This window comes from Anomalospiza imberbis, chromosome 1, assembly GCF_031753505.1.
Source record: "Anomalospiza imberbis isolate Cuckoo-Finch-1a 21T00152 chromosome 1, ASM3175350v1, whole genome shotgun sequence".
In the NCBI taxonomy this organism is placed as follows: domain Eukaryota; kingdom Metazoa; phylum Chordata; class Aves; order Passeriformes; family Viduidae; genus Anomalospiza; species Anomalospiza imberbis.
Genome location: NC_089681.1, coordinates 33,022,677 through 33,048,136, shown reverse-complemented (window position 1 = coordinate 33,048,136; position 25,460 = coordinate 33,022,677). Strand labels below are relative to the sequence as shown.

The window sequence follows — 25,460 nt, the reverse complement described above, 5'->3', positions numbered from 1 at the left end:
CTATCTGTCTATCCCTTTTGAGTCAGACCATAAGTCAGAACTATCCAGAAACTTTACTGGCAAGGGGAGAAGAAAGTTTTGGAGACAGAGCTTTTAACAAAAAGATTGGATGGTAGTAGAAAGAGGGGGTAGGTGGCTGAGGCAGGTGTTTCCTACAACTCTGTCTTACAAGCCAAAGAATGCAAAAGAGAGCTTAAGCCACACTTCTGCCTGATTAGAGCTAGAATCCAAAGTGCTCCTCCAGGAAAGCACCATTCCTCGTTTATCTGAAGAAGTTGCACACCTGTAGCCAAGTGGGCGGAACACTTGATCATAGGGGCGAGGTGTTCATTCACCTCTCTGCGCCAGCCCAAGCTCTCTGTCATGGGCAGACATCCCAAAGTACCATCACCAGAGAACAGAGTGAAGAAGGGGTGGAATCACATCTTCCTAATTTGCAACTGATGCCAGTGCCCCCAGTTTCTGGGGTTTTTTTGGCAAAAACTATTTAACCTAATTCATCACAAGTTCATACAGAGTTTTAGCTTCCGAGACTTTTTTTTTTCCCTGATTAGCTTCAGTGAGAAAGGTTCTGAATGTCTGTCAGAGACATTACACAAGCTGAGTGCCACACACTACAGTTAAATACCTGAAACTGGAAAAGGACTCATGTTCAGTAGATTCAAATGCAAACACAGGAAAACATAGGCCAGAAAATACCCCAACCCTGAAGAACCACTTGTTATTGTCTCAGATTAATATAAAAACTTCATTAAAAATATGCAAAAAGCCAACATTTAACTGTAGTAACAAAGAAAAATTCAATCAAGACAAGATCATTGCAGAAATAGTTAAATTAATTATTTGCATGATGATCACTATCCAAGGAGAGAAGACTTTGACAGCTCTAAAACAAAATATCAGCAGAAGCTTTGGGAAAGATTAACAAAATGAAGAGACACAAACCAGCCAGATTCAAGAGTTCACCCAAGAGCTCTAAAACAATGGAAGCATGATCAAATCAGCTGCTGTAATAAACAAGATAATTGGTAGGCACATGGGAATATGATGTAATGGGGAAGAGAAAGCATGGCTTTGTAAAGAGAAGGCATAACTTCAAGATTACTAGCGTTTCTGTAAGGAGTTAATGATTATTTGGACAAGGATGATTTGGTTAATGTAGTATATTTAGATTTCTGAAAAGCTCTCACAAGCCAAAAGCTCTTAAACAATTTTGTCATAAGGTAAAATAAAAGATCTGTCATTAACTACTATTTAAAGGATGGAACTGAGTAAGTGCGCAGTTTTCACAATGTTACTAGTAGAATTGCAAAATGACCTGGACTATTAAACATAAATACCCTGCAAAAGATGACAAACAGCAAGGTTATAAATTTGCTACATAACTCAGGTCAGCTCAAAGTAAATCTGCCTACAGAAAACTGCTTTTATGGTGGCCACACATGACAAGAGCTGGTGAAATTCTGTGTTGATAAATGCGAAGTAAAAGGCAACTCAAACTGAGAATGGACAAGGGTAAGTGCTAAATTATCTATTGCTCCCAAGGAAGAGATCTTGCAGTTGTTGCCAATAATTTTCTGAAAACTAGGTCTTAGTGGCCAATGGCAGTCAAAAGGGTGGATGTAGTGTTTAAAATTATTAGGAAGGAAACACAGAGTAAAACAGAAAACATCACAAAGCCGGAGTGCTCACATCTTGAATCTCTCACACAAAGTTCAGCAGCAGCCTTAGGAAAAAACAAGCCTCTTCAGCTTGGAAGAGACACCTTTGTGTCATGAAAACAAGAGAATTCTTCCAAATCAGGAAAGAGACTGAAGGAAGTGAACAGAGATTGACAAGTCATTATTTCTCATGTCAGGAAAACTTAACAACCCCATGGTTTTGCTGCAGTTATTTTGCAGCAAGCACAAATACTTTCACTTTCTTTGAAAAGGCATAATTAAGTTGTGGAACTTACCATTACAGAGAATCAAAGCACACACATATCCAAAAGCAAATTCATGAAGGACAGCATTAACACAATGTTTTGGATGTATCCTCCATACTCTCAAAAGCAGGATTTGCTCTCTTTCTCCTACTCTCATTAACTGTCTGCCACCAGTCCCAGAATACCAGGCTAAATTATGTTGTCTATCCCAATCTGGTGGCACTTACCTCTTGCTCTTCTCTGCTAGTCCTAGTCTGAGGTTCTTCAAGCTGTCATACGAGGCTCTTGTTTTTCTGTCCAGCCCTGAAAGTGTTTGCTTCTGAGTAGTTTTTATCTTTAAGTCTCACTAGTCAGACCAAAATACAGAATCAAATTAATTACACTCATCAGAGGTAATTATTTTATTTAAAACAACTGCAGATGGAGAAGAAATTGCAAAGATGGAGATTCCAAGCTACAGAGAAGTGCATGATACTCTTTGCTCCTGATGATCAAAAGCGGATGCAATACTGGCAAATAAGAGTGTCTTTGAGCATCAATAAACGAAACAAGCTAAGAACAGAAAGAGCTGATGTCCCGTGCTGCTAGGATTTGGCAGTGTGCTTGTCTTCTGTTTATAGAAAGCATAATGGCAGCATACAGCCCTTACAGGGACTGAGCAGAGGATTTGTGCAGTGTCTGCAATATAGAAACCTGCTTGATGTGCCACTTAGCTTTTACAAAGCCTTGCAAAAAAACAGAGAAAAATATAACATAGACCTTGCACCTTCTCCCTCTTCAAAGTATTGTTGCAAAGGACAAAGGTCTGAGGTACTCATCAGCCTACCACTAAATACACCTCGCTTGCCCCCCAAAAAATGAATGCTTCAAGCTAGAGTATAAAAATAGAAGTGGAACAGGGCAACCCTAAATTAGATTTTTTTCTTCAAGTACATACAACTGAAGGTGAAAGCCAGGCATATAAGCATTTAACTAGTTGATTCTGAATACTGAGATACTTTTAGATCTTTTAAATTATTTACAGGCCTAAAAGGGTGGTCAAACATGAAAAAGATGTCCAATTATTAAGAATAAAAATAAAATAAAAAATAGATCATGCTTACTTTCTAAAAATACCTACAGTACTAAACACACATTCAGCAAGAGCGAATTCTTGAATCTGTGAGCACCAAAGCAGTGCTTACTCTAAAAGCTCTCACTCTTTGAATCCCCATTCACTTTGCCCAAATGCTACACCTAGACTATATTTTAAAATTACACCGCAGCATAAGGAAAGTATGGAAGTGTGTCTGAAATTACTTACTCTTCTGTTTTCTTCTTTTAAAATAGAATGAGAAAAAAGATAAAAGCATTTTTTTTCTCCTCAAGGAATTTCATTCCTTGACTCATGACCACTAACATCATTTACAGCTCTGTCAATTATAATCAGGATAATCAAATCCTATGCTTTGGGGTAGGAGCTGACCTCCATAGGAGCTGGGAAGAAATTTTCTCCCATCTGCTACACTACACAGTTGGAGAGGTGCATTGTCAGTACAATGGAAAGTCCACCCCATGTGAATGGCGGTGGCAGAATATAAGGCTTTGAATGCCAAAAATGCCGAAATGACAAATTCTGTGTGATTGATGAGAAATCCCTATGAAGCTTTCTATTCACTGCCAGACTCTGCTTATGTGCTGTGCACGGACCACGAGACCACTGAATCTACAGCTTCCAGGACAGTCTAGACAGTACAGCTACAGCAAGGCAGACAGAAATAGAGAAGAATCTCTTTCCTACCAGGTCTGAATTTAAATTTCTCCCATTGTAAACAGCTCCTTAACTGACTAATCTTACCCCCAGCAAATATAATTTGATTTTACTGTAGCCATATATGTAAACATAATATGAGAAAATCATGGCATTAACATTATTAACTACTAACAAAATTATATTCCTCAAGTAAAAGCTGGAACATAACTTAATTTAATCTAATACATTCCATGCACACAGACACACACAGACACACATATATAAACTCACACCAAAATAACATTAATTTAAACATCATGTTTCTGAAATCCACTAATCTGAGGTCCGTATATACAGGATTGAAAACTGCACTTAAACAGGATTTCTTTGACATTCTATTGTATTTTCTATTACTATAGGACAACAGTAAGAATATTTCAGAGAAATCTGAAATTGGGAGGAACTTATATTTCAATATCCCACATAAAATAATAAACTAAAACTAGGAGATTGTTCTGTATGTAGGAGCAATACTAGAGACAGCCACAGCCCAACCCAGAACCATAAATATTTAAGTGTCAGCTTGAACCTCCCATCGGCTGACATTGCTATCCATACAGTTAGCAGGACACACATGTGAGCTGCACAGCAACGCTCCATGCCAAGAACCACCAAAGATGTCAGAGGGAAAAGGGTGACCAAAATCCTTGTCAAAACACTGCTTTAAGGAAACATAATTCTATTAAGCACAGGTAGAACAGCTTCACTACTGGCTTAGTGACCCTTCTTACAGACAACATTCCTTCTGCTGGGAAGCTCCAGTTTACCTACAAGTCAATGTCATGGGGATGAAGCTGAGTGCTGGAGTGGGTCTGCCATTAGTGTTGCTAAATACAGGGTTCGATCACATAAATACACATGGTAAACTTGAGACCAAATTTACAAGAGAATGCCTCTAAAAAATCTGCTGAAATCCATGTGATTACTCCTCACTGTCTTTAGGATGCACATTCAAGTAGCTGAACATGAAATACCTGATCTGTAAAGTTTTCATTTTATTTCTAACTATTCACATTCTCTCTTTCTCCCTAGAAGTATTCATAGAAAATTTTGATGGATGCATCAAAATACTTCTTTGTATCTGCAAGAGTACATTAGACTAGAAAATCCACTTTAAATTGTATTAATTTCCACATTTACTCAAATAGCACCAGGACAGGGAGTGGAAGAAAAGAGGGATGGCATGGAAGTCTTTGCATCTGAGTGACTATCCCAGCTTTTGAAGCAGCAACAGCAACACATCCTTTTAATTAGAAATTATTATTTCGAGAAAAACCGTATGTACTTTAAAAAAGCATTTCAGGTAGTCCACTTAATATTGTATAAATATACTTTCTACTAAAGTTTTTTTATAGAAATCAAATTCAAAAAAACAGTTTAGGTATGTGCATGTAAAGCAGCCTGTGTATGTGTGGGTGTGTAAATACCATATACCCAGATGCAAACCTTCAATGCATTAAGTAAACTTCAGCTCTATACCTTGGTACTCAATTCTGAGTCTGGTTACCTTCCGGATTGTTAAGTCTTTCTAAATTAGAACAAGCAATTTCTCTTTGTTTTACCTAATATTTGAAAATGGCAAAAAAGTCCCATGGGTCACTGAAAATTATCCCTTCATTCCTGCCGCCTGTTTCAAGTCAGTCAAAACATTCCAGACTTCAAAAGGGGGCTTTGCCTGCTTAGGCCATTTTGGTGTCCTTCTATGGTTGGCCTATGAGGGATTGGTTATTTGGATAAATTAGTTTGTGGAGCCTGCTGGCCTTCTAGAAGACCTCAGTGTCTGACTGCAAATTAGTTCTACTGAACATGTAGAAATCCCTCGGCAGACGAGAAGAAATAAATGGTGATAAAATCTAATACTACAATGTTTGTAATGTGATTTTATTCTGCTCTGTAGCTTGTAAGCAAAGCTAATGTTGAATTAAAAATTTTCAAATATAAAAATGTCTATGAAAGCACAAAATCAGATCAGTATCCGAGTCACAGCAGAGAAGGCTGGATGCCAACTTTAAAGTTAAGCTTCCCGCAGGAATCTTTTACAAGAACAAACAAAAAACCTCCTGGTTTTCCACAGAATCAAGTAGGTATTTACATTACGGATGCACCCCTGCTTAAGCCAGGAAGTCACACAGTTGAATTCGGCTGGAGCTTGGGCTGTGAATAAACTGCTATGCAGTCTTTCAGTGCATAGTTGTACAACTGCCTAAGGAGAGTTTAATCTTAAGGAAGAGAAGTCAGAGAGCCAAAACTAACAAACATGGCTCCTCGAGCGGAACAATGGTCCAGAAAACCTAATAAAAAAGAAAATAAACTTCACTGGCAGTTTGCTTTTTACTGTTAAGGGCTAAGCTACAACTTCATCAAGACTTTCAGGAGGAGACTCCATGCTGAACAGTGGCACACAGTGGCTGGAAAAAGTCAGATGGATTGTGTATTTCTCATATACCCATTTTGACAAGTCATCTTAAAATGCCTCACGCTGTAACAAAGCAAAAATTCCACCCCTCTGAGGAAACAAGGATTTGTAACCAAGATAAGTGTGCTATCTGTTGACGGATCCCTACAAAACCCCTGCAAGGTCTTTGTGACCTTGAGGAATATGCCCAACACTACAAGCTGTGGGTAGCAGTACTTCTGTCAGTGCTGCAAGCACTGTTGCCTATGGCACCTTAGATTTTCTGCCACCAATGAGGAAAAGTACATTTTAAGTGACAAGAATATCTCTGTGGTGCTACTGCAAACACAGATTAATGAAGAGCCTGTAGTGAATAATGTTTTCAAACTGTCCACAAACAGCTTACAATTTTCAGGGTATTTTCACTAAAATGTTTTGAAAGAAACAATTCTATCAATAGCAACTGATTGAGCAGTTGCTATAGACGGCCTAGCAGCAGCTCACTTCAATTTGGGGAACTTAAATACATCAGCTAGTTCCGGCTGTTCATTCTTTTTGACACTTACTGAGTGTAATAAGTGGGTTTTGTGGCTTATGTTTCCAATATTCTACGAATTGCAGATAGAGAGGGGAAGGGGAGTGGGAAGGGTGCAGGCGATTACATTTTATAGGCTCAGTTACAGATTGCAATTGCATGGTGCTTGTTGGTTATTGCCTTGCAGAGCTTTCCAAAAAGGAAGCGTGTCACGCATTTCTTCAGAACAGGAGGGGAACACAGAGGGGAGAACTTTGCCAGTCTTTGAGAAAAACTAGGCAGCACATGCATGACTTTCACAGTGACAATGCTCTAAGTTTTCAACCAAAGGTAAAATACTTCTATTTTCACCCTTCCTCCTCATAGATTTTGTTCCCTAATGTGATAAACAGGTAATGTGAGTAAGCATGACAAACATGTCATTGATGATGCTGTTCAAATCTGCAGCTCACCAGCCATGCCCTCAGGCACAGCCATGCCACCACCGTGGCAGTGGCCTCTGAAACAGCTCAAGAGTTGTGCTGCCAGATCCTGGCTCGCCTTGAAACAAAATGAACTTTCTAGCCCTTCTGGTAGTGAAGATAACCTTGAAAATGTGAAGAGAGTGTAATCTGATGCCTCAGTAAGACTGCAAGGAGCTCGAAACAAAGACAGGGAGATGTGAACTGCCCCAGCCATCTCTCTCTGGGCCCCATGGACTCAGCATTTCTGTGGTCGTGGAGTCTGGCATTTTTCCAAGATTCCACAGAATCTCGCATGTTTGCTGCAAAATTCATTATTTTGCTGCAGCCAGGTGCTGGATGTTTTTTGGTTTGGGTTTTTATTTTCTCCCTCCCCCTTTCTTGCTGAAACCAGCTACTTGCTCTGTGTCTTTCCACTAACAGAGGTAGGAGGTGAATTTTCAGTGCAAAGTGCCGCTCTCCAGTACGTGGCATGGGAGAAGTGTCCAGTGAGCAGCAGGGAGGAGAAAGAAGTTGGAAATACGCAGCCAGGCTGCCCAGAGTGCTGACTGAAAGCTGAGGTTTGGGGGCCATGGGGGGAATCAGAAAAAACCGACTGCTGGAGTGGACCAAGAGCACCTCCTTTTTTGGCTCGCTGGGTTCACACTATTTGGATCTACCTTGACTGCTGAGGGCCTCAGAGTCTTCGCTCTGTTTTCCAGATGGGCAAACTCCATCATCAAAAAACTCGATGCTGAAAATACTTCTTGGTGTGCAATTTTGCAATGAGAATTTTCAATTATGAGCCTGGACAGGGTAGGAATGAAAATTATTTTATGTTCTATAATAACTTGATATTGCTACCAGAGAGAGAGTTATAGAAAAAAAGCCCTCCAAAATATCCCCAGAGGGTATAATAATTGCTGAAAACATGCCAGTATTTACTTATGAAAATTTTCTTGTCTGAATTTTGCAAATAAATAAACCCCATGCATTTAAAAAAAATCACAGGCAAATCAAATTAAATAAAATAGCTGCTGACCTCTACACTACCCTTTTCGAGTTTTTTTTAGAAGTCATCATCAGGGTACCTCTAACCACCTGGGTTATCATGTTGAATCTTATCAGTTTTTGTCATGTTTTTAGGGCTTCTAGAGGGTTCCTAAGGCAATACATTCATGCCAATGCCAAGTTTGGAACTGGTAGACTTAGCCTATCACAAATACAAGCAATGATAATTTTGAATATTTTTTTTAAAATCAATTCAGTATAAGATGTACTATTACACAGCCCTAGGCTCCTTACAATCAGAACTTCTCTAACACCCAAAATTACATTTTCATCTCAAAAATAATTAAAACAATAAGTTGTTTTTTTATTTCTCAAGTATATTTGAACAGTGGGACTTGTTGCAAATGATTGGCAGACAGAAAAGCCCCTTCAGGATAGTGAAGAAAATACTAATTTTAAAAACCCAACCATTTGTTTTAGCTTGATGAAACATGAGTGAACCATCTTTGATAGATGCATATATCATTAGCAAACAAGCTCAAAGTCTTTTTTGGACTTGGAAAGAAAGCAACAGAACTTCAGTGAAATTTTCAGACGTGATAACACACTGATATCCTCTGTCCAGCCAGCCTCAGGTTTGTGTTGTGCTTCTTTCTCAAGCACCTTGTAAATGAAGGGCAGGGGCAGAGGCAATGTTCAAGTTTGCAAGCCCAAGTTTGAAATTCATTTCCTACAGAATGCAAAGCAAGCACATGACAATTAGTACAATTAGAACCATTTACTGATTAGGAAATGGCTAAAATATTCTCTCAACTGCATAACAGAAGTGCAGAAATTAGTTTACTGGGCTTATTATGATAACCTCTGTACACATCAACACTGACAGGCTGTATTTGCAGGTGCAACACCATCCTCTTCCTCAAAAGAGAAATTTTGTCCAAAGACAGTGGCAAAGTACTTCCTCATCTACTCTCTCATGCTGTTGTCTGATACTTTTTTTCATTTGCCTTTACCTTCTCCTTCTCTTGGTATTTTCTCTGTTGTCCATCTAGCTCTGTCTTCCTAAAACATTATCCAGCTTCATTTCTCAGTTGTTGAATAAAGCTCCTCCCTTATCCACATGTACCTGAAATTGCTTCCACCTCATAGTTTGCACTGGCCAGCTGAAAAATTAAATTACCTTTCAATTGATATGTGTAGGGAAGTTTTCTTCTCTTCCTATGGACTAGCACCAGGTTTTCAAAGTCACTACATGTGTTTGGGATCTTAAATCCCAAACAGGTTTTGGTTTCTGGTTTCTAATTATAGAGTGCTAGTCTATCCCTCACCCTCTCTTTCTTTCTATGCACACACACAGAGCAAAATAAACAAAAACTATGTTCATGCCATCATCTTTATTTTCACTGAGACTATTTTGCTTTCTGACTACTGCTTTTAGGAAATCTCCCTGCTGGTCAAGTGGCTGATGCAAACACAGCAGACTGTCCAGTTATGAATGACTTCAAGTGAGACCTAATTGAAGGATCTGATTCCAGGGTTTAATACTCCAATTTTAAACCTCTCCAATGATACTGCCATCAGAAAAGTCACACCATGCCCTGTGTCATGTACCTTTGGGCACCTCAGTCCTCATTTACAGAAGCCTGAGTGCTGGTCAGAGCAGTGGGTCTATTCAGCAGTTACTGGCTTAGATTTTGATAATCCTGATAGCATCAACAACTACCACCCACTTGGGTAATGTGAAGGGAAACTCTGAGCAGATGAAGTGTTTTACAGGCTCTCTGGACTAAGTGGTGAAAAGAAGGAATGGAATGAATAACCCCAACAGGAGTGCTGGTGGTGCCAAACCATGAACAAATATTTCCCTTAATACTCCTGTTAAGCGACATTTACATTTGTCATTACGTACAGCCCCAGCACACAATTACCCAGCCCAAACCCTCCACAGCACACGAAGCCAGGCACACAGAGAGTGCAGCATTACAGTGGAAGCCACAGAAAATCCTGACAGCATCAGGGAAAGGCTTTTCATGCATGGAGGAAAGCCTGATTCCAAATAGAACGAGGAGCTTGGGTGGTGCTGAAAGCTCTGGCACTGCAACTGCAAACAGGACCATCCCTGTTTAGTGCCTGTTGGTAACCATGGCCACCCTTTCCCTAAGAGTTAACTGGTCCTGTCCACACATGGTGGTAGCAGAGATGGATAAATACCCAGACACATAGAGACAAGACTGGAACAAATGAACATTGGAAAATAATCAAAGCCATATTGCTTCCGACAGCAAAAATTACACTATACATGAAACATAACAAAAAACACACAACACAAAAAGCTTATTATCAAGGGCTTGGTTTTGTCTACTCTGTTGCTACATGAAATGGAAGCATCAGGGAAATTGGATATAGAAACATAAAATACAAAGGGAAGAGTGAGAGAGAATAGACTACTGTCAAATGTAGAAAATAAACACATGAGGAAAAAATGTAGGAAATAAATCTAATTAAATTTACTAAATAGCTTTTGGATATATTTTACAACTGGTAAAAATAAGGTAATCTCAATACACTTTCTGTGTAACAATTCAGAATAAAAACATATATGTAGCATTTTGAATTTCACCGAGTACCAAGAATGATGTCACAAATTAAACTGACAAATCCAAAACATATAACTAATCATTTGACCAGGCATGAAACATTCTTAATTGTGCCTGACAGTTTGCAAAATTTCTTATTATTGTGACTCTAAAACAGGCATTTACAACAAACAACAATGCTACTACATTTTTTTCACACTGTTCTTAAGACTTTGCAGCTAGGAGTTACACTCGCTTCTCCCAGAAGCACTATTTGCATATATTCACACAGGCAAAGAGAAATACCTTCAAATAATGGGAAGAAAACTCTCTAACAGATAAAAATGTTAACAACATAAACACAGCAGGCCAAATACTTCTTAGAGAAAGCAACAGCCATCATTTTGTAATATGAATCACTGAAGACAAATATTTTTAAAGCCATACTTAATTTTCTGTAGCTTTAGCATAAGCCTCCATCTCTCAATTAATTTCATCATTCCCTGCTTCTTCCAATCATTAAAAGGGCATGTAGCTCTCTAAGACTTTAATTCACTTGGTTGCCACAAAAATAATTGCCACTTTAAAAGCCACAACTTTTTTCCTCAGGACTGACAAGTTGTTTACTTACAGACTTCCCATTTATTCCCTCGGGGTCTTCCATTGAAGATTTCTCTTTCCAAATTATATACGGGCTATTAGTTACAGGGAGGTTCAGACAGTCCTAGCACACACACACCTGTGGAAAAGACAGCACCACATCGTCGGATTAATTTGTTGGCATGAAACTAGGAGCTGATCTTCACTTCTGCAACTTTCCAGCAACTAACAAGTATTCACAAGTTGCGAGCAGTTGTCTTTGAAGAATTGAATCAGTCTTGAAAATAAACACACAGCTGAGCTGTTTATTGCGAATCCATGCAAGCCAAAAGCAGGCAGCGAGAGCCCCGTTGTGCTCACTGTCTGCAGAAGAATAAAAGGCAGCCAGGAATGCTTCTACTGCCACTGTTTCTGTGCCAACAACACATCTCTTATTTTTTTTCTTTTTTTTTTTTTTTCTTCCCCCTTTAGGAAGCTCAGCCTTCCCCTGATATCTATCAATGTCAATAGCACTTTAATGCTAAGAGGAAATAATAACAAAGCAATATGATTGTAGACAGAGCCAGGATAAAAAAGAAAATCCACAAAGTTTTCAAGCTTTGCCCTCAAGCTAAGGATATTTTTCTACTTAATCTCTGCAAGTTTACATTAGGTCACAGTCTTAGGCCTCATAAATTATAAATATGGGATGCTTTGTGTTCTCTCACCTTCAGAAAGGGTGTTCTTTGATGTTTAAAGTAACAGTGAAGTATTGAGATGAAACAACAAAGGCTTACCCTATCAAACAGATATCAACCCAAAATATGGTTTCCTTCCTCCTTTAGAATAAAATGCTGTAAACCTCTTAAAACTCAGAATTATTCATTGGTGTAATTTAAACAAACACAGATAAAATCCTCATTAGAAAAACTGGTGCTTTTTTTTTAATACATGGGGAAAATGCTGTCAATAAAAGATAAAAATGAAAATCTGATTTTTTTTAAGTGGCTGTATATATATATATATATATATATACACACACGTTATATACACAGAAATGTGAATAGCACTTTGCTCTTCTGTGACAGTTGACAATATGGTCTGAAGATATTCAATTTGTCCTAAAACCACTCTGCATATGAAATACATATAATGTAGGATCAGGACCCAAAATCTTTGTCTTTCTACCTGGATAAGACTCTAGCAAGAAAGTAAAAAAAATCCCTCCAAACCCAGTTTTTTGGACACTACTCTTTGCATACGTTTGGCTACTTCTATAAAATCTAAGCATTAAGAAAGTGTTAACAGGTCTACTCCACACCCTAAGGAAGATGCTAATATGAACCATGCTTCTGCAATACATCCACTCCCTTCTTTCTGGTTTACAATTGAGAGATCAAATCCAGTCCTGCTCCTGCTGAGAACAATGGCCAATCTGCAATATTTTTGTGAAATCAGGGTTTGGTGCTTATATTTTTCTGACACCAGATTAGAGGTTAGAAAACTATTTATGGCTTTAAAAAGTGACAAAGTTAGGGAGGGAAAGGAAAAGATTTTTTAATAACTTAAAAAAAAAAAAAAAAAAAAAAAAACAGGGAAGAAAACAGCCCTCTAACAATGCCCCACTCCTAAGCAATGACTGACATCTGTTTCAAAAACTCTTTTATTGCAAAATTCAATAAATGGAAAAACCGCACAAACTGAAAGTCTGCCACTTCAGCAAGGGAATAAAATGGAGCCTTTTCTAATGGAAAAATATTCAAAAGTCAATTGATGTAATGCTGGTATGGATGACCTGATGGATTTTCAGATCAGCAGTGCTCTCTTTACTAATGGAAAGAAAACTTTACAAAGACTGGTGATTTTCTCTTGAAGCCCAGAAGGAAAAGCATATATGTTTTAGTGTATATTATAGTACAGCCGTAATTAGGCGACCTAACTTGCAGGAGCTGCTGTTGCAAATATTTTCTCTCTCTGGGAAAGATTCCTATGACACACCAGTTTTAAAAGAGCCTACTCTTGTAATTTCTGCTCTGACATAAGCTGCACTTCATGTCACAGCAAAAGAGGTTTACAAAAAGCTCCTATATATGTGGGCATCCACCCACACTACTAGGAGCAAAGACTTGTCTTGCTCAGAAGACACCAGAGACTTCTGGCAGCAGAATCAAGTCACAGTAACATGAGGGCTTAGATGTTAATATGGAACAGCTGATCCACAATTAAGTAATAATAATTAAGTCATTTTAATTTTGAAAAATTCAACTTTTAAACAAGAGCAACTTAGTTATCCTGATTCTAATTGTCACCTTAGGTTATTTTTACCTTTTAGTAAAGCTTTACAAAAACTAATTGAATTCCCTTGACTCATTAATGTATCAAAAAATATATCCAAATTACACAGTATCTATTACAGAGAAGCTGTTATATGCAAAATGTGCCGTCAAATATGAGTAGGACAAAAAATCAATTTATTGAAAAAGACAAGATCTAAACTGAAGGGAAGTCATGAAAGCACATATCCTGTTTTATTTTTCTCTACTTCTTTGGAAACCATTTGCTTTGTAAAATATTATAACCATTAAAAACATAACAGTATTAAGAGTCCCACCAGATAAAGAAATACTGTTGTACCAGGCATGATGACCAGCAGTCCTCTTTCCAAGCAGCTATTACCATTTAAAAGGGAATAAAAAAACCCACAGGGAAGCACAGAAAGTGGTTTATGGGGGATTTTTATTCCCTCCTTTCTGAAACGTTAGCCAACGCCGTGCAATTTTCCCCACACACGCGGATCTCAACACGCGCCCTTGCCGCCAGGCACGGGGTGGCTGCCAGCCCCTCCCAGCCACGCTGTGGAGGTGGCAGGAGCTTTAACAAGCTCCTTGTCATGAAAGTGCTGTCCCCCTGTCCCCATCTGATCATCCACCTGAAAACCTGGCTAAAGCCAGTGGCAGATGTTAAACACAGTCACTGAGAAATACTCTCTTAGGGCGGGGAGGTACCAGTGGAGGCTGGCCACATGCAGAGAGAGAGTACCAAATGCAAGGGCGACCAAAAGGTAGCTGGCCATGGCTGACCCCTCGCACCTAGACACCTACATTTAAGGACAAGGAACCTGACTTTATGCTTGCCAAGCTTTTCTTCATAAAAGCTGTGCATTTCCCATGCAAGACCTCCACTGCCACTAATCCACACCTTGGAGCTGTCCCAGGGCTGCTGTAACACACCTTCAGCTGCACTGGGCCTCTGACAAAACTCACAGTGATCAGAAACAGCACCAACACAACAATACCTTGGGCTATCTTAGCCCTTCCATCACCAAGGAGAAGGAATTAAACTTTTCATCCTGTTCCTGTGCCACCAGCAAAATCAATCCTGTCTTACCACCTCCCGGCTGATTATGCCATTGCAAAGTCTCCAAGAAAAGGTCATTTTTAGTGCCATCAGTGGTTTCTGCTTTGCTCTTATTTTCTTATGTTTTCTCAGGAACTGATGGGATTTTTCCAGTAATACTTAGAAAAAACTGTATCTCCCCAAACTATACACATTTGTCAGGAGGAAAAGAACCCAAAAAGCCACATGTGCTTTACCTTTTGGTAGAGAAAATTAAAAAAGAGTTTATGAAGCTGGGTGAAACAGGTTTTTTTTACCCTGTAGATGATAGCATGTTGTATTTTACAGTTAATGTGAGGGAACTCAATAGTTTTGATTTTAGGTGCTATATTTGGTAAATTTCCTTTTTAGCACTTTCTAAAGACTCATTACATTCACTCCATTCCCAGGTAGGTCTCTTGTCCCCCCCCCCCGCTTCCTTTTAGGGTGTTAAATTTGGCAGATAACCTGGGTAGCATTTAGAAAACAATTATTTCCAAATGCTGGGAAAGAAACTTGCCAAGTTTAACAGCTGAAAACCAAAGAGAAAGGAAAACAAAAAAAGAGGAAGGAAATAAAATGGAAGAGGGAAAGGTATTTTTAAAAAATGAAATTTGGTAGGGACCTTTCAGCAGCTTTATAAACAATTAACTCCAGAGCTGTGACTGAAGACCACCTCTGATTCAGTCTGGAACGCCTGCAGATGCAATACAGTATCTTGCCTTCCAGTGAGCCTCAGGGACTCCAGCAAAACAGATAGGTGCCCAGATGTGTGGAACTTACCATCCCACACCAACTGCAGTGCTGACACTGAGCAGACACAGACTATGGGGATGTGCAAACCCCCAAACCACTCTGTGGCCATGTAGGTGACACACTGAACAACACCACAGGGGGTAGGTCACTATTTCTGCACCCCAATAAACATCCATGTTCATCTCAACAGACCTTTTTTTCCACTACCATCAAGCAGAAATACATGGAGTGTCAGGACTTGTGGCTGAAATAAACCTGTGGGAGAGGGGGCTGAAAGTTTTCAGTGTTATTAGTAAGCTCCTTTATACAAAATAGAACAAGCACTCTGGTGTCCTGGACAGGCATGTTTAAAACCCAAGGCTCTTACACTCACTGTCAAGTCTAGGTCTAGCACCAAATTAATCTCATTCTTTTTAAGTAAATAATATAAATTTAGTATAATGAATTTTGTTTTCCTAGCTAGGTAATCACCTCTAACTTTATTTTAAAGATTAAAACTATGGTATTTCCCTAACATTTTTAAGTTCCCTGAGAAGTTAAATTTCTGGTAAGGAAACATGAGGTCTCATCTGCCTACCCCGGAATCTCACTGGCTGTTGGACCAGAATAACAAAGGAGACTCAAGAGCAAAAGGAAGCAAGAAAGAAGGTAGAAATGAAGCACTATGAACACAAAAAATACATCACAGGCAAATTATATCAGTGACAGTCTCAGAAAAACATCTGTGCTACTTTCTGAATGCTGATTACATTTATAAAATTGCTATCACACTGTAAGCCTAAGTATGTCTCAAAGGAACTACTCAGTAATAGAGTTTGTGCCCCATTTCTCCCATATACCTGTAAATTGAACATGAAAAATGTGTTGAGAACACAAGGGCCACGATACTGGTTGAAACCAACAATCCTCCTGGTGCTGTCTCCAGCAACAGCCATAACTGGACAGAAGAGCAAGAACAGAACAAGCATATGCCATTTTCATGGCATTTTCCCAGTTTCCTGCTATTTCAGCCCAGAGGGTTTCCTGAGACAGATGGAGTTCATCTGTGTAGCAATCCTCAGTACAACTCTCTGAAGTACTTGTCTATTCTCTTCCTGAAGCCTATGTAATTTTTTTTTGGTTCCCAGCAGTTCTGAACATTCATTTTTGGGGAAATTACTGAGAACTGAGCAAATTTTCTTGGAATTATCTTAGATGCCAAGACCCCACTTCTGAAAGGGTCAGCCCAGAGCCATCAGTTTCCATGTACAGCTACAACCATTTTAACTGAGGTTTAGCAGTTCACATTTCTATCTGCAGAACTTGTTATCATTTTATTGTCTACTGACTTGTCTCATAAGGTCCTTCAGCAGTTCTTCACCACTCTCCTCGCTATTCACCTCAAGTGGAAGAAACCTACAAAAATTATTCTGCCTGATTAGCACACTTATTGAGACCTTTGGAGAGTGGAGTGAGAATAACAGAAAAGTCCTACCTGAAGAAACAAACAAAGGCAAAAGATATTGGCATGTTTGTATGGGAATCTCCTGGTTCCTAATTTCAGCAAGCTCAGAAGAGCTCTCTGGTCTCCCAGCATTGGAAGAGATGGTCAAATACAAAGAAAACTCTCCTGAGGTGGAGACAGATGCCTGATGATGTATTGTTCAAAATTTAGAAGGGTAATAAGACTGGAAAACTGGAAAAAATGAAGCAAATAATTTGCCATTGCTTTTACAAGATCTAAACCTGAAATATAACTGTTTCAAAAACTGTCTTGATGAAATCTTTGAGTTGCTTCCCACATCAAATGGTCAGGAATGGTTTTGAACAGGAATTAGGACCTGGTATGTGTTTCAGGTATGAAACCTGGCACCTGCAATGAGCAGATTTCTAAGTTCAATCTCCCTTACACAAACACCCAACAGGGAGCCCCCGTCAGGAAGCCCCACAAAAGGCTAAAGTGGGAGACATATACATACAAAAATTTAAAGCAATAATGTTATTCTAAAAGCAGAGCTCTCCAAACATAGCAAAAGATGATATTTTTCATTGAATACTAAATGGACACAAAAGCCAAGCTGTAGAACAATGTTAAAATTATACTGGTTACTTGCTTGCCAGAATTTCTTTTCTAAATTACTTACAGAATTAATACTACATTTAAACTATGCAATGGGATCAACCTTATTTGTATCTGAAATGTAGGTTGAAACTGTTCAGCAGAAAAACACACTAACAGTTTAGGACAGGAAATAAAGAATATTCTTAAGGTGAAAACATAAAAATTCTGCTTTTAAAAATTAATAAAATTACATTTTACCAGGTGAACTTTGCCTCGAATAAGGATTAAACAGCTTTTCTCTTAGCATTCCATAGGATCTTTATCATGAAAAAGTTAGAATTTCCCTGGTTTTATTTATGTATCATTAAAAAAGAACAAAACCAGAATGCAACAGGCAATTCCTTTGTCATCATGTCTTTGAGCAATAAATCTGTTTTCTGCTTTCTATGTGTCAAACAGACTACAAAAGGTGGGGGGTGAACAGATTAACACTGTTAGGTTAAGTGTCATGGTTAATAAAGAATATGAACTATGTACAAGAAAATTGTTGAGCTACGAATCATAACTTGCAACTGGAATACTTACCTAGCTCAGGAAAGAAGTGTAAGATACTTTACAAACAAAGCTTTCTTTCAACCCGTGTGCTTCTGTACAATGTAGTAATTATATATGTGCTTTAAGAAGCCTTTCTACACCTATTATAAATTTAGATTAAAGGTAGGGCATTGCTTATTATTTTACATGTGCTTTTAAAGTAGTTTGTAAAATATATGCAGTCTGTAAAAGTTTGTGGTCTAACAACAAGCAACTTGTTCTGCTTCTGCATAATTCAGTGCAAACAGGTAAAAGTCTGCTAGTTATAATTAATACAGGTCACATGTAGCGGTTTTAAGGTTTACACAGAGCAATTAAAGTAATTTTCCGCTAGGTGAAATGTCTTAGTTTTATAATTTTTTAAAGTTTTAATTATTTTTTCAAGTAAATCAGATAAATTTGAGTCTGAAGTTGTAACAACCTTCATTAAAACCTAGGCTTCCCCCAACCTGTTAAAAGCCTTCAAGTATACCAGCAGTATTTTCAATAGTGGGTGCCACAGCATCCCCAAGAGCAGAAAAATCCAGACAGATGGTTACAGGAAGCATGGTTGCAAGGGAGTCACCCTGGCTGTAAAAAGCTAATGTTCAGCCAGGAAACACAGAGGCCAAAGTCGTGGCATCTCCTGGTGAGGGGGACCCAAGTGCTGGGTCAGGGCCAGCTGAGGTCCCATGGTCTCTGCGAATCACCCAGCTGCCTCTGGACTCCCCCTGCCCCTGGGAGCTGTGTAGTTGCCCTTGTGTGGCTCAGAGCCATGCCTCTGGTGTCTCTATGGGAGTGCCATTTGTAGATCTCACAACAGATCAACCACCAACTCAATGTGCATAGCAGTGACCTTTCTCACACCTCCAGCAGTAAGGCTAAGGATGCTGCTCTCCTCTTTACAATAACAAAACTTCCCTGTCTCTTGAGGTCAACCAAAATTTTCACTAGTAAGTGACAACAATCACACACCGCAAGGAGCATCTTATTTTCTGTCTTTACAACAGATCAATATCTACAAATAATTCTGCTTCTCTTCATGCAGTGGAGGTACCTACTCGAAATTGGGATGAGCTTCACTTGTAGGTGCAAGTAGTCTATTTTTTTCATTTGGACCCATTTCTGAGAATGGGATCTTTTTCAACCTCTGTTAAGTCCAAATGAAAGAACATGAATGGTAATAATACTGAGAAAACCAGAAGGCTGTACCACTGAACTGTCAAATCTGTCAGTGTGAGATTCAATGGGATATTTAAAGGCACCACATAAGCCTAAGCCTCTACAGCCATTTACAGCTCCTTGTTTGTCTGTTGGTTTATACTCCAAGCACCCTTGTGAATTACAGTAAAGGTCCAGCTACACCTTTAGCCACCTAAAAACCCTTGGAAACCTGGCCCACGGTGACCAGAAATACCCACAATTCACTACCTGAGAACTAGTTTCAAGGCAGAAGTGATACTGTTTTTACCTAACAATGATGCCAACCTTCCTTCATGTTTCTGTTTTACATCCTCAAGCTCTTGCCTCTCAGGAGTACCCCAGGGAAGGCACTGCCCAGCTCCCTGTGGGATCATCCCTGCTGTCAGTGGGTCAAGCAAGGAGGCACTGGTTGGGACCTCTCTCTCTTTGCTAGTCAGCAGTCACTCCTTATGAAATTAAAACCCACCATAAAACTGTTGACAAATTTGGACAATTAGCATTGGAATATTACAGGGGAGAAGAAGAAAATTATTGTAGGAGTATTTACAGGACTCCCAATTCCTTGCAAAACAATGCTAAAGCACTTTTGTTTTTTACTGCTGTTCTGTTCTACTTTGTCACATCTTGTACTTGACAGATTATATCCTTCTCCTCTGATTCCTTACAGACTATGTTTTCAAGAAAATGGATTCAGTAACTCCTCATTTTCAACATAAGAAAAACTGAAAACATAAGGATTTGGAACCTTGATAAATAGGTTTTGCTTACACAACTACACAAAGATGCATTTTGTGGTTTTTGTCAGCAAAAAAATGCACCTAGTCAAACAACAATATTTAGTTTCAGTTCTTCATCTCTCAAAACTCTATCTACCAATGAGAATGAAGTTCATATACATTCATTAAAAAAACCAAAACACTCAAAAGCAAAACACAGTAGAAATTAAGTAATTATATAAATCACTCGACATGTCCTCTAGCAACAGGCACACTTCTTAAGTGTTTGCTTATCTTAATAGTCTTGCAATCTTTTTCACCATCACAGGTCCAGATGAAACTTGAATTATTGTTAAACATTACTGACTATAGCAAAATATTAAGTGGGAAGAACAGAACAGACAATGGTTATTATCTATTTAACATGATTTTTACAGCTATTATAAAAATAGTTTAACTTATCAAATAATGCTATAGCTAAGTTTTTATAAATAATATTTCATAATAAAGGAAAAAGTGAAGAATGAACTACACTATCATTTTGAATATAATATTTCACTTTCTTTTGAGAACAATACAACCTAAAAAAATTTTATACACACAACACCATGCAATCCCCTTCAATATTCAGATGATAAAGAGATCAAGCTATTGAGCTGAGTAATTAAAATTCAAAATTTTCAGGAATTAGGCCAATTGCCTAAAGTAGCAGTAGGTGTGACTCGCTATGGAAACAGCATGGGAAGGACAGAGAAACAATTTCGAGTTGGAAAAGCTTTTAAAAGCATATGAAGTACCCAGCTGTGGCCTCCTTAATTTTAAGGACTTTACACACAATTTCCGTTCTTATAAATAAAAAGAGCTTTCTCCTAGCTCACTTCATTATAAGGCGAGCTGCAAAAATGCAGACCCACCTCACAGGGTGGGAGTTCACCTCCGTGATTTTTCCAGGCAGCCCGGCACAGTGGGGGCCCTGGGTAGACTGGGGCATTGACTGCCTGCACTGCCCATGCCCCCAGCCCCTGCCCGGGGTTTGATTAGGGACAGCAGCTGCCCCCAGGCTCCCCCAGGAACTGCCCCTCTGGGTGTCACTGCCAGGCAGCCACAGCTCACTGTCACACCATCAAATCCAGACAAACTTTTCTTGGTCCAACCATAAAAGCCTTTTCATGGTAGTTTGGCCGTATCACAGAACTCAATGGTAAATTCATATTTTACTTCCTAGCTCCATGCAGTAGGATTAGCACTATCAGACAGAGTCAGAAAATACTCTGTGTCACAAAGGAAAAAAAAAAAAAGTAAAAAAAAAAATAGCATTAAAAGTGTCTAGACATTTGAGAAATCATTATCTTATGATGTATGTCAGATTAAACAATCAAAGAGAGTAAAAATGATAGAAAGGAAACAAATCTCACACCTCAATTTAAACTCTTAATTTTGTATCTCTCTATCATTCTCTCTCTCTCTAAATCTAGAAGGAAAGGTTATTTTGAGCAATAATATTTTGGATTCTATAATTAAGCAATTGAATGAGAGAAACAAAGAAAATAATGTAAAATTCTAAAAATGCACAGGATGCCAGAGGGCCCCAGTTTCTAGCTGACTAGGAGAAACTGATCAAATGACCTTTGAAGATTTTACAATTCTCCTGCCAGAGTCCCTCCCTGGGCATCCTCCCTTGCCCATAGCAACAAGTTTTGCAGCACAAGGAGGACAGAGCCACAAACAAAAAAAAAAAAAAAAAGAGTGACTTGCTTCCTCCTTTCTCTTCCTACCCTGTTTGTAATTCAGTTCACATTGGAAGATTAAGCTAATGAAGAAAACTGGTAATGGAACATCAAGCTTGGAATGAATAACACCAGTTATTGGTGCTACTGGTAACCATTGCTTATGGTCACATAAGGAACCAGTGATTCAGTTTCTACTTAGATGGTTATAAATATTTTTATTGATGCTATTATAATTTCTACAATTTTGAGGACTGGTGAACCATTCAGAAAGAGTAATTCATACATTTTAAAAAGTTGTTGAAGAACGCCCATACTTGTGGTTTACATCACAATTATATCTACAGTAGAACAAGGTGTGTACAAGCTAGAACAAAGGTTTGGGAGGAACGTATCTAGACTAGCCTTCAGAAGATGTGCCAGCTACCTCCACGAGCTGCAGTCCTCAATTAGGGACATTTCCATACATACTGCCCTTCTGTCTCTTACTTTCTTACTTTGCAGCTGGACTACCTGCTCCGTGCCTACTCCATGATCCTACAACTACCCTCATTACTGTTCATGCTTACACAACTTTTGGCAGATTCACAGGGACTTTCCACACACCACTCTTTTTAAAGAACTTTTGACAGCACTGAATGACCATTTTCTTTTCTTATAACCATATTTTTATTTTAAAGTATTACGGAAAGTGTGAGTCTTCAAACATAGCAACTGTCTGGTGCTGCAATTCATACTGCATTTTGCTGGAGCATATATAACAATAACAGTGTTTTGCTACTAAAAGTCAATGGGAGCTACTCCTTGCAATTTAAACAACACTATGCTCCCACGAATCTAAAAGGGAAAAAAAAGGGGGGGGGGGGGTGGGGAGCAAGGGTGGAAGCCTACTGTTATATTTTCATAATTGAAGAAAACTCTGAGCTTTGACTTTGTTATAGAAAAACTGCCAATTTGAATATAGTCTTAAAGAACAGAGTATTTCCTGAAAAAAAAAAAAAATAAGCTTTATCTGCAGGATGAACAACGGAGACCAAAACCATTTCATTAAGTATCCATATCCATCCATCTCTTTGAAGGTCTTAGGTACGGCGGGAGAAATAAGAACCCCAGAAAGCGAACTGAGGCAGGATACACCTGTGGGTGCACCCCCTCTCTGCTGCCCTTGCTCAGCACTCCCCTCCCCAGGTGCTGGGATGCGCGGAGCACCGGAGACATCCCTCCGTGCCCCGACCCGCTGGAGGCAGGCAGCCAGCGGACTCCCGGCGGGGAGGCGGCCGCCCCAGAGGGGCCGTGCCCGGGACACCGGTGCGGTCGCGGCCGGCGGGGTGGCCGTCGGTGCCCCGGCATCGGTCTCTTTTCCCCGTCCGTCGGAGGAGGAGCTGCGCGCTCCTCGCTCCCCTGACACTTGCCGTGCCCACAGCCGGCAGCCCCGGGGAGCGGAGCGAAGGCGGACACGCTCACACCGCGGCGAAGCGTCCACAGACCGTCACCCTCCGACACAAAACACGCGTTCCGCGCTGCCGACGCGCCGCAGCGCCCGGCGGCGCCGGGCGAGCCGCGCTCCGCCGCCCCTTCCCCTCCCACGCCGGGGCTCCCGCGGCCTCGCCCCTCCCTCCCGCCGCCAGCCCCGCGCCGCTGCGCGCCCGCGCAACCCCCGGCGCTCAGCCGGCGCCTCCCGCCCGGCCCCACGTGTCCGGCACCCCCCGGCTGCGGGGGCGGCGGCCGCAGCCCCGCCGCCTGGGCACGGCTCGGCTCGGCTCGGCTCGGCTCGGCTCGGCTCGGCCCGGCCCGGCCCGGCCCGGCCCGGCGCGCACTTACTCCGCGGGGCCTCCGGGGCGGCGGCGCGGGCCCGGCGGCTCCCCAGGAGCGGCGCCCGGCGGTAAGTTTCGAGGAGCGCGGAGCCGCGCTTGGTGGGGAGGGGTTTCGAGGAGGCGGCGGCGAGAAAACTTCCCTGGAGCGGCTCGACCGCCTCCTCCGCCTCCTCCCGCTGCCGCCGCCGCCGCCTCGCCCGGCGGCAGCACCGCGCCTGCCCGGCCGCGCCGCCCGCTGCCGCCGCTCTCGGCCCGCCGTCACACACGAGAGCGCCGCTGGCTGCCCCCCATTCCCGCCCCACCAACACAGGCTTTAAAAATTATTTTATTTCAATTTTTTTTTTTTTTATTTCTAAGAATTAAGATGTTATTAGCGAAGGAAGGATGGGCCCTGAGGAATGCCGGCTTCCTGCAGCGCTGCCGGGAGGTAAGGGACGGCTGCAGGTTACACGCCCCGAGCCCAGCTGGCAGCTCCGTCGCTGTCTTGGCAGCGCCGGGCCCGCAGGGTGGGCAGTCGGAAAGGTACCGGCAGCATCCCCCGGCCCCAGGAGCTTGTCTGACACCGCTCCTCACCATTGTGGGTAAAGCCATCGCTAGAAGGCACAGAATGAGTCAAGACGTCAAGGTCTGCATGGGAATGCTGCGCTGGGAGAAGCTGTGCTAGGCATGTGGCACCTGACCCCGCGGACTTCGGATCAACCCTAAAATCCGAGCTTGTACGCATCCACCCCTCCTCATTACCCATGAAGAGAGAAAGCATGGGTCAGATTCCATATGTCTTATGCATCAGTTATAAAGTTACTGCAGAACAGTGGTAGAACATCCTCTTCACTTCCTCATCACAGAGGCATGAACTTAGACCGTGCATAAGGTGTATAGCACCTTATGTATAAGGTGTATAGCACCTTATGTATAGCATCCGAGTATAACACAGATGAAAGCCCTGTGCAGTCTGGCAGCCTAGTCCAGACACTGAAGCAAGCAGAGCTGCTGGGGGTTTTTTACCTATATTTGTAAATATGAACACTGCAGTCCAGGCCTTCTCCTCCTCCCTTTCTTCTTCCTTAAACCAGAAAGGAAAAAAAAAAAAAAGTTGCCATTGCTTCAAGTTCTTCCATTCCACTTCTTTGTGTTGAGTACATACTCTCTCACTATTTTCTTTTCCCAGCTTTCTTGGTGTGCTTTTATGCCAGTTTCAGAAAGTAAAAAACGTATCTCTACCTTTAAAGAAATTGAAATTATGTCCCCACAAGCATTTTTGTAGGTATACAAGTAATGCCATTTAAATCACTAGAGTATCTAATGTTTGTCCTGAAGGATGCAAATCACATGGAATCCATTTTAACTTTTTAACAATTTTAAGGGGTTTTTTCCTCTACATGTTTCTTTTCCAGTCCTGTAAATTAAAGGGTGAGAGCTAATTAAAATGTTACACATAGGGCCATATACAAAATACTCACAGAGATGGAATCCACATTCTTCTGAAGTTAAATGAATTCATTAGGCTGTATTTTGACTTGACAAATAGGAGATGTTTATATCTTTATATATTTTTTTTTAATTTTCATTGTACCTGTATTACTTGAACATTGTATTTCTTGTTCAATATAATTTTAAAGTACACAACCGAGTTTAATTCCCACTAATTCCAGCAGCCAAAACTCACCTTGACCCACAACAATGGGATAATGGATTTTTACACTGCAGGGAAGAAGATTAAATTGCTGCAGCATACCTGAGGTGAGAATGTGATCTATAGGCTGTAAAAATTTTGGTTCACAGATTAGGAGAAAGACTCAAGAAAGGTAAAGTCTCAGATCCACTTGCTCTATTGCAGTGGAATATGTAATGGAGAACAGCACATATGTTTCTTTAAAAATCTCTATTTAAAAATTCTATTAAAATATTTAGGACGGTCTCTGCCAGAGCACATCTAATTCCGCAGAGGTGCTCTTATTTTTGTGTTGGATACCTCAGAATAAAATGCCAATGTCCGTTGC

At 40.5% G+C, this 25,460-nt stretch overlaps 1 protein-coding gene across 1 annotated transcript in view; it reads right to left on the bottom strand.

Annotated features, from left to right (window-relative positions):
* Nucleotides 1-23,727, bottom strand: part of EYA1 (EYA transcriptional coactivator and phosphatase 1) — a 155,877-nt gene extending 132,150 nt beyond the window's left edge. Inside the window, exons 1-2 of the mRNA XM_068186901.1 lie at nt 23,468-23,727; nt 11,308-11,415 (exon numbers count right to left, since the gene is read on the bottom strand). Coding sequence (XP_068043002.1) covers nt 11,308-11,340 — 33 coding nt within the window. The 5' untranslated portion in view covers nt 11,341-11,415; nt 23,468-23,727. The remainder of the gene's footprint in view (nt 1-11,307; nt 11,416-23,467) is intronic.
* Nucleotides 23,728-25,460: the final 1,733 nt, after the last annotated feature.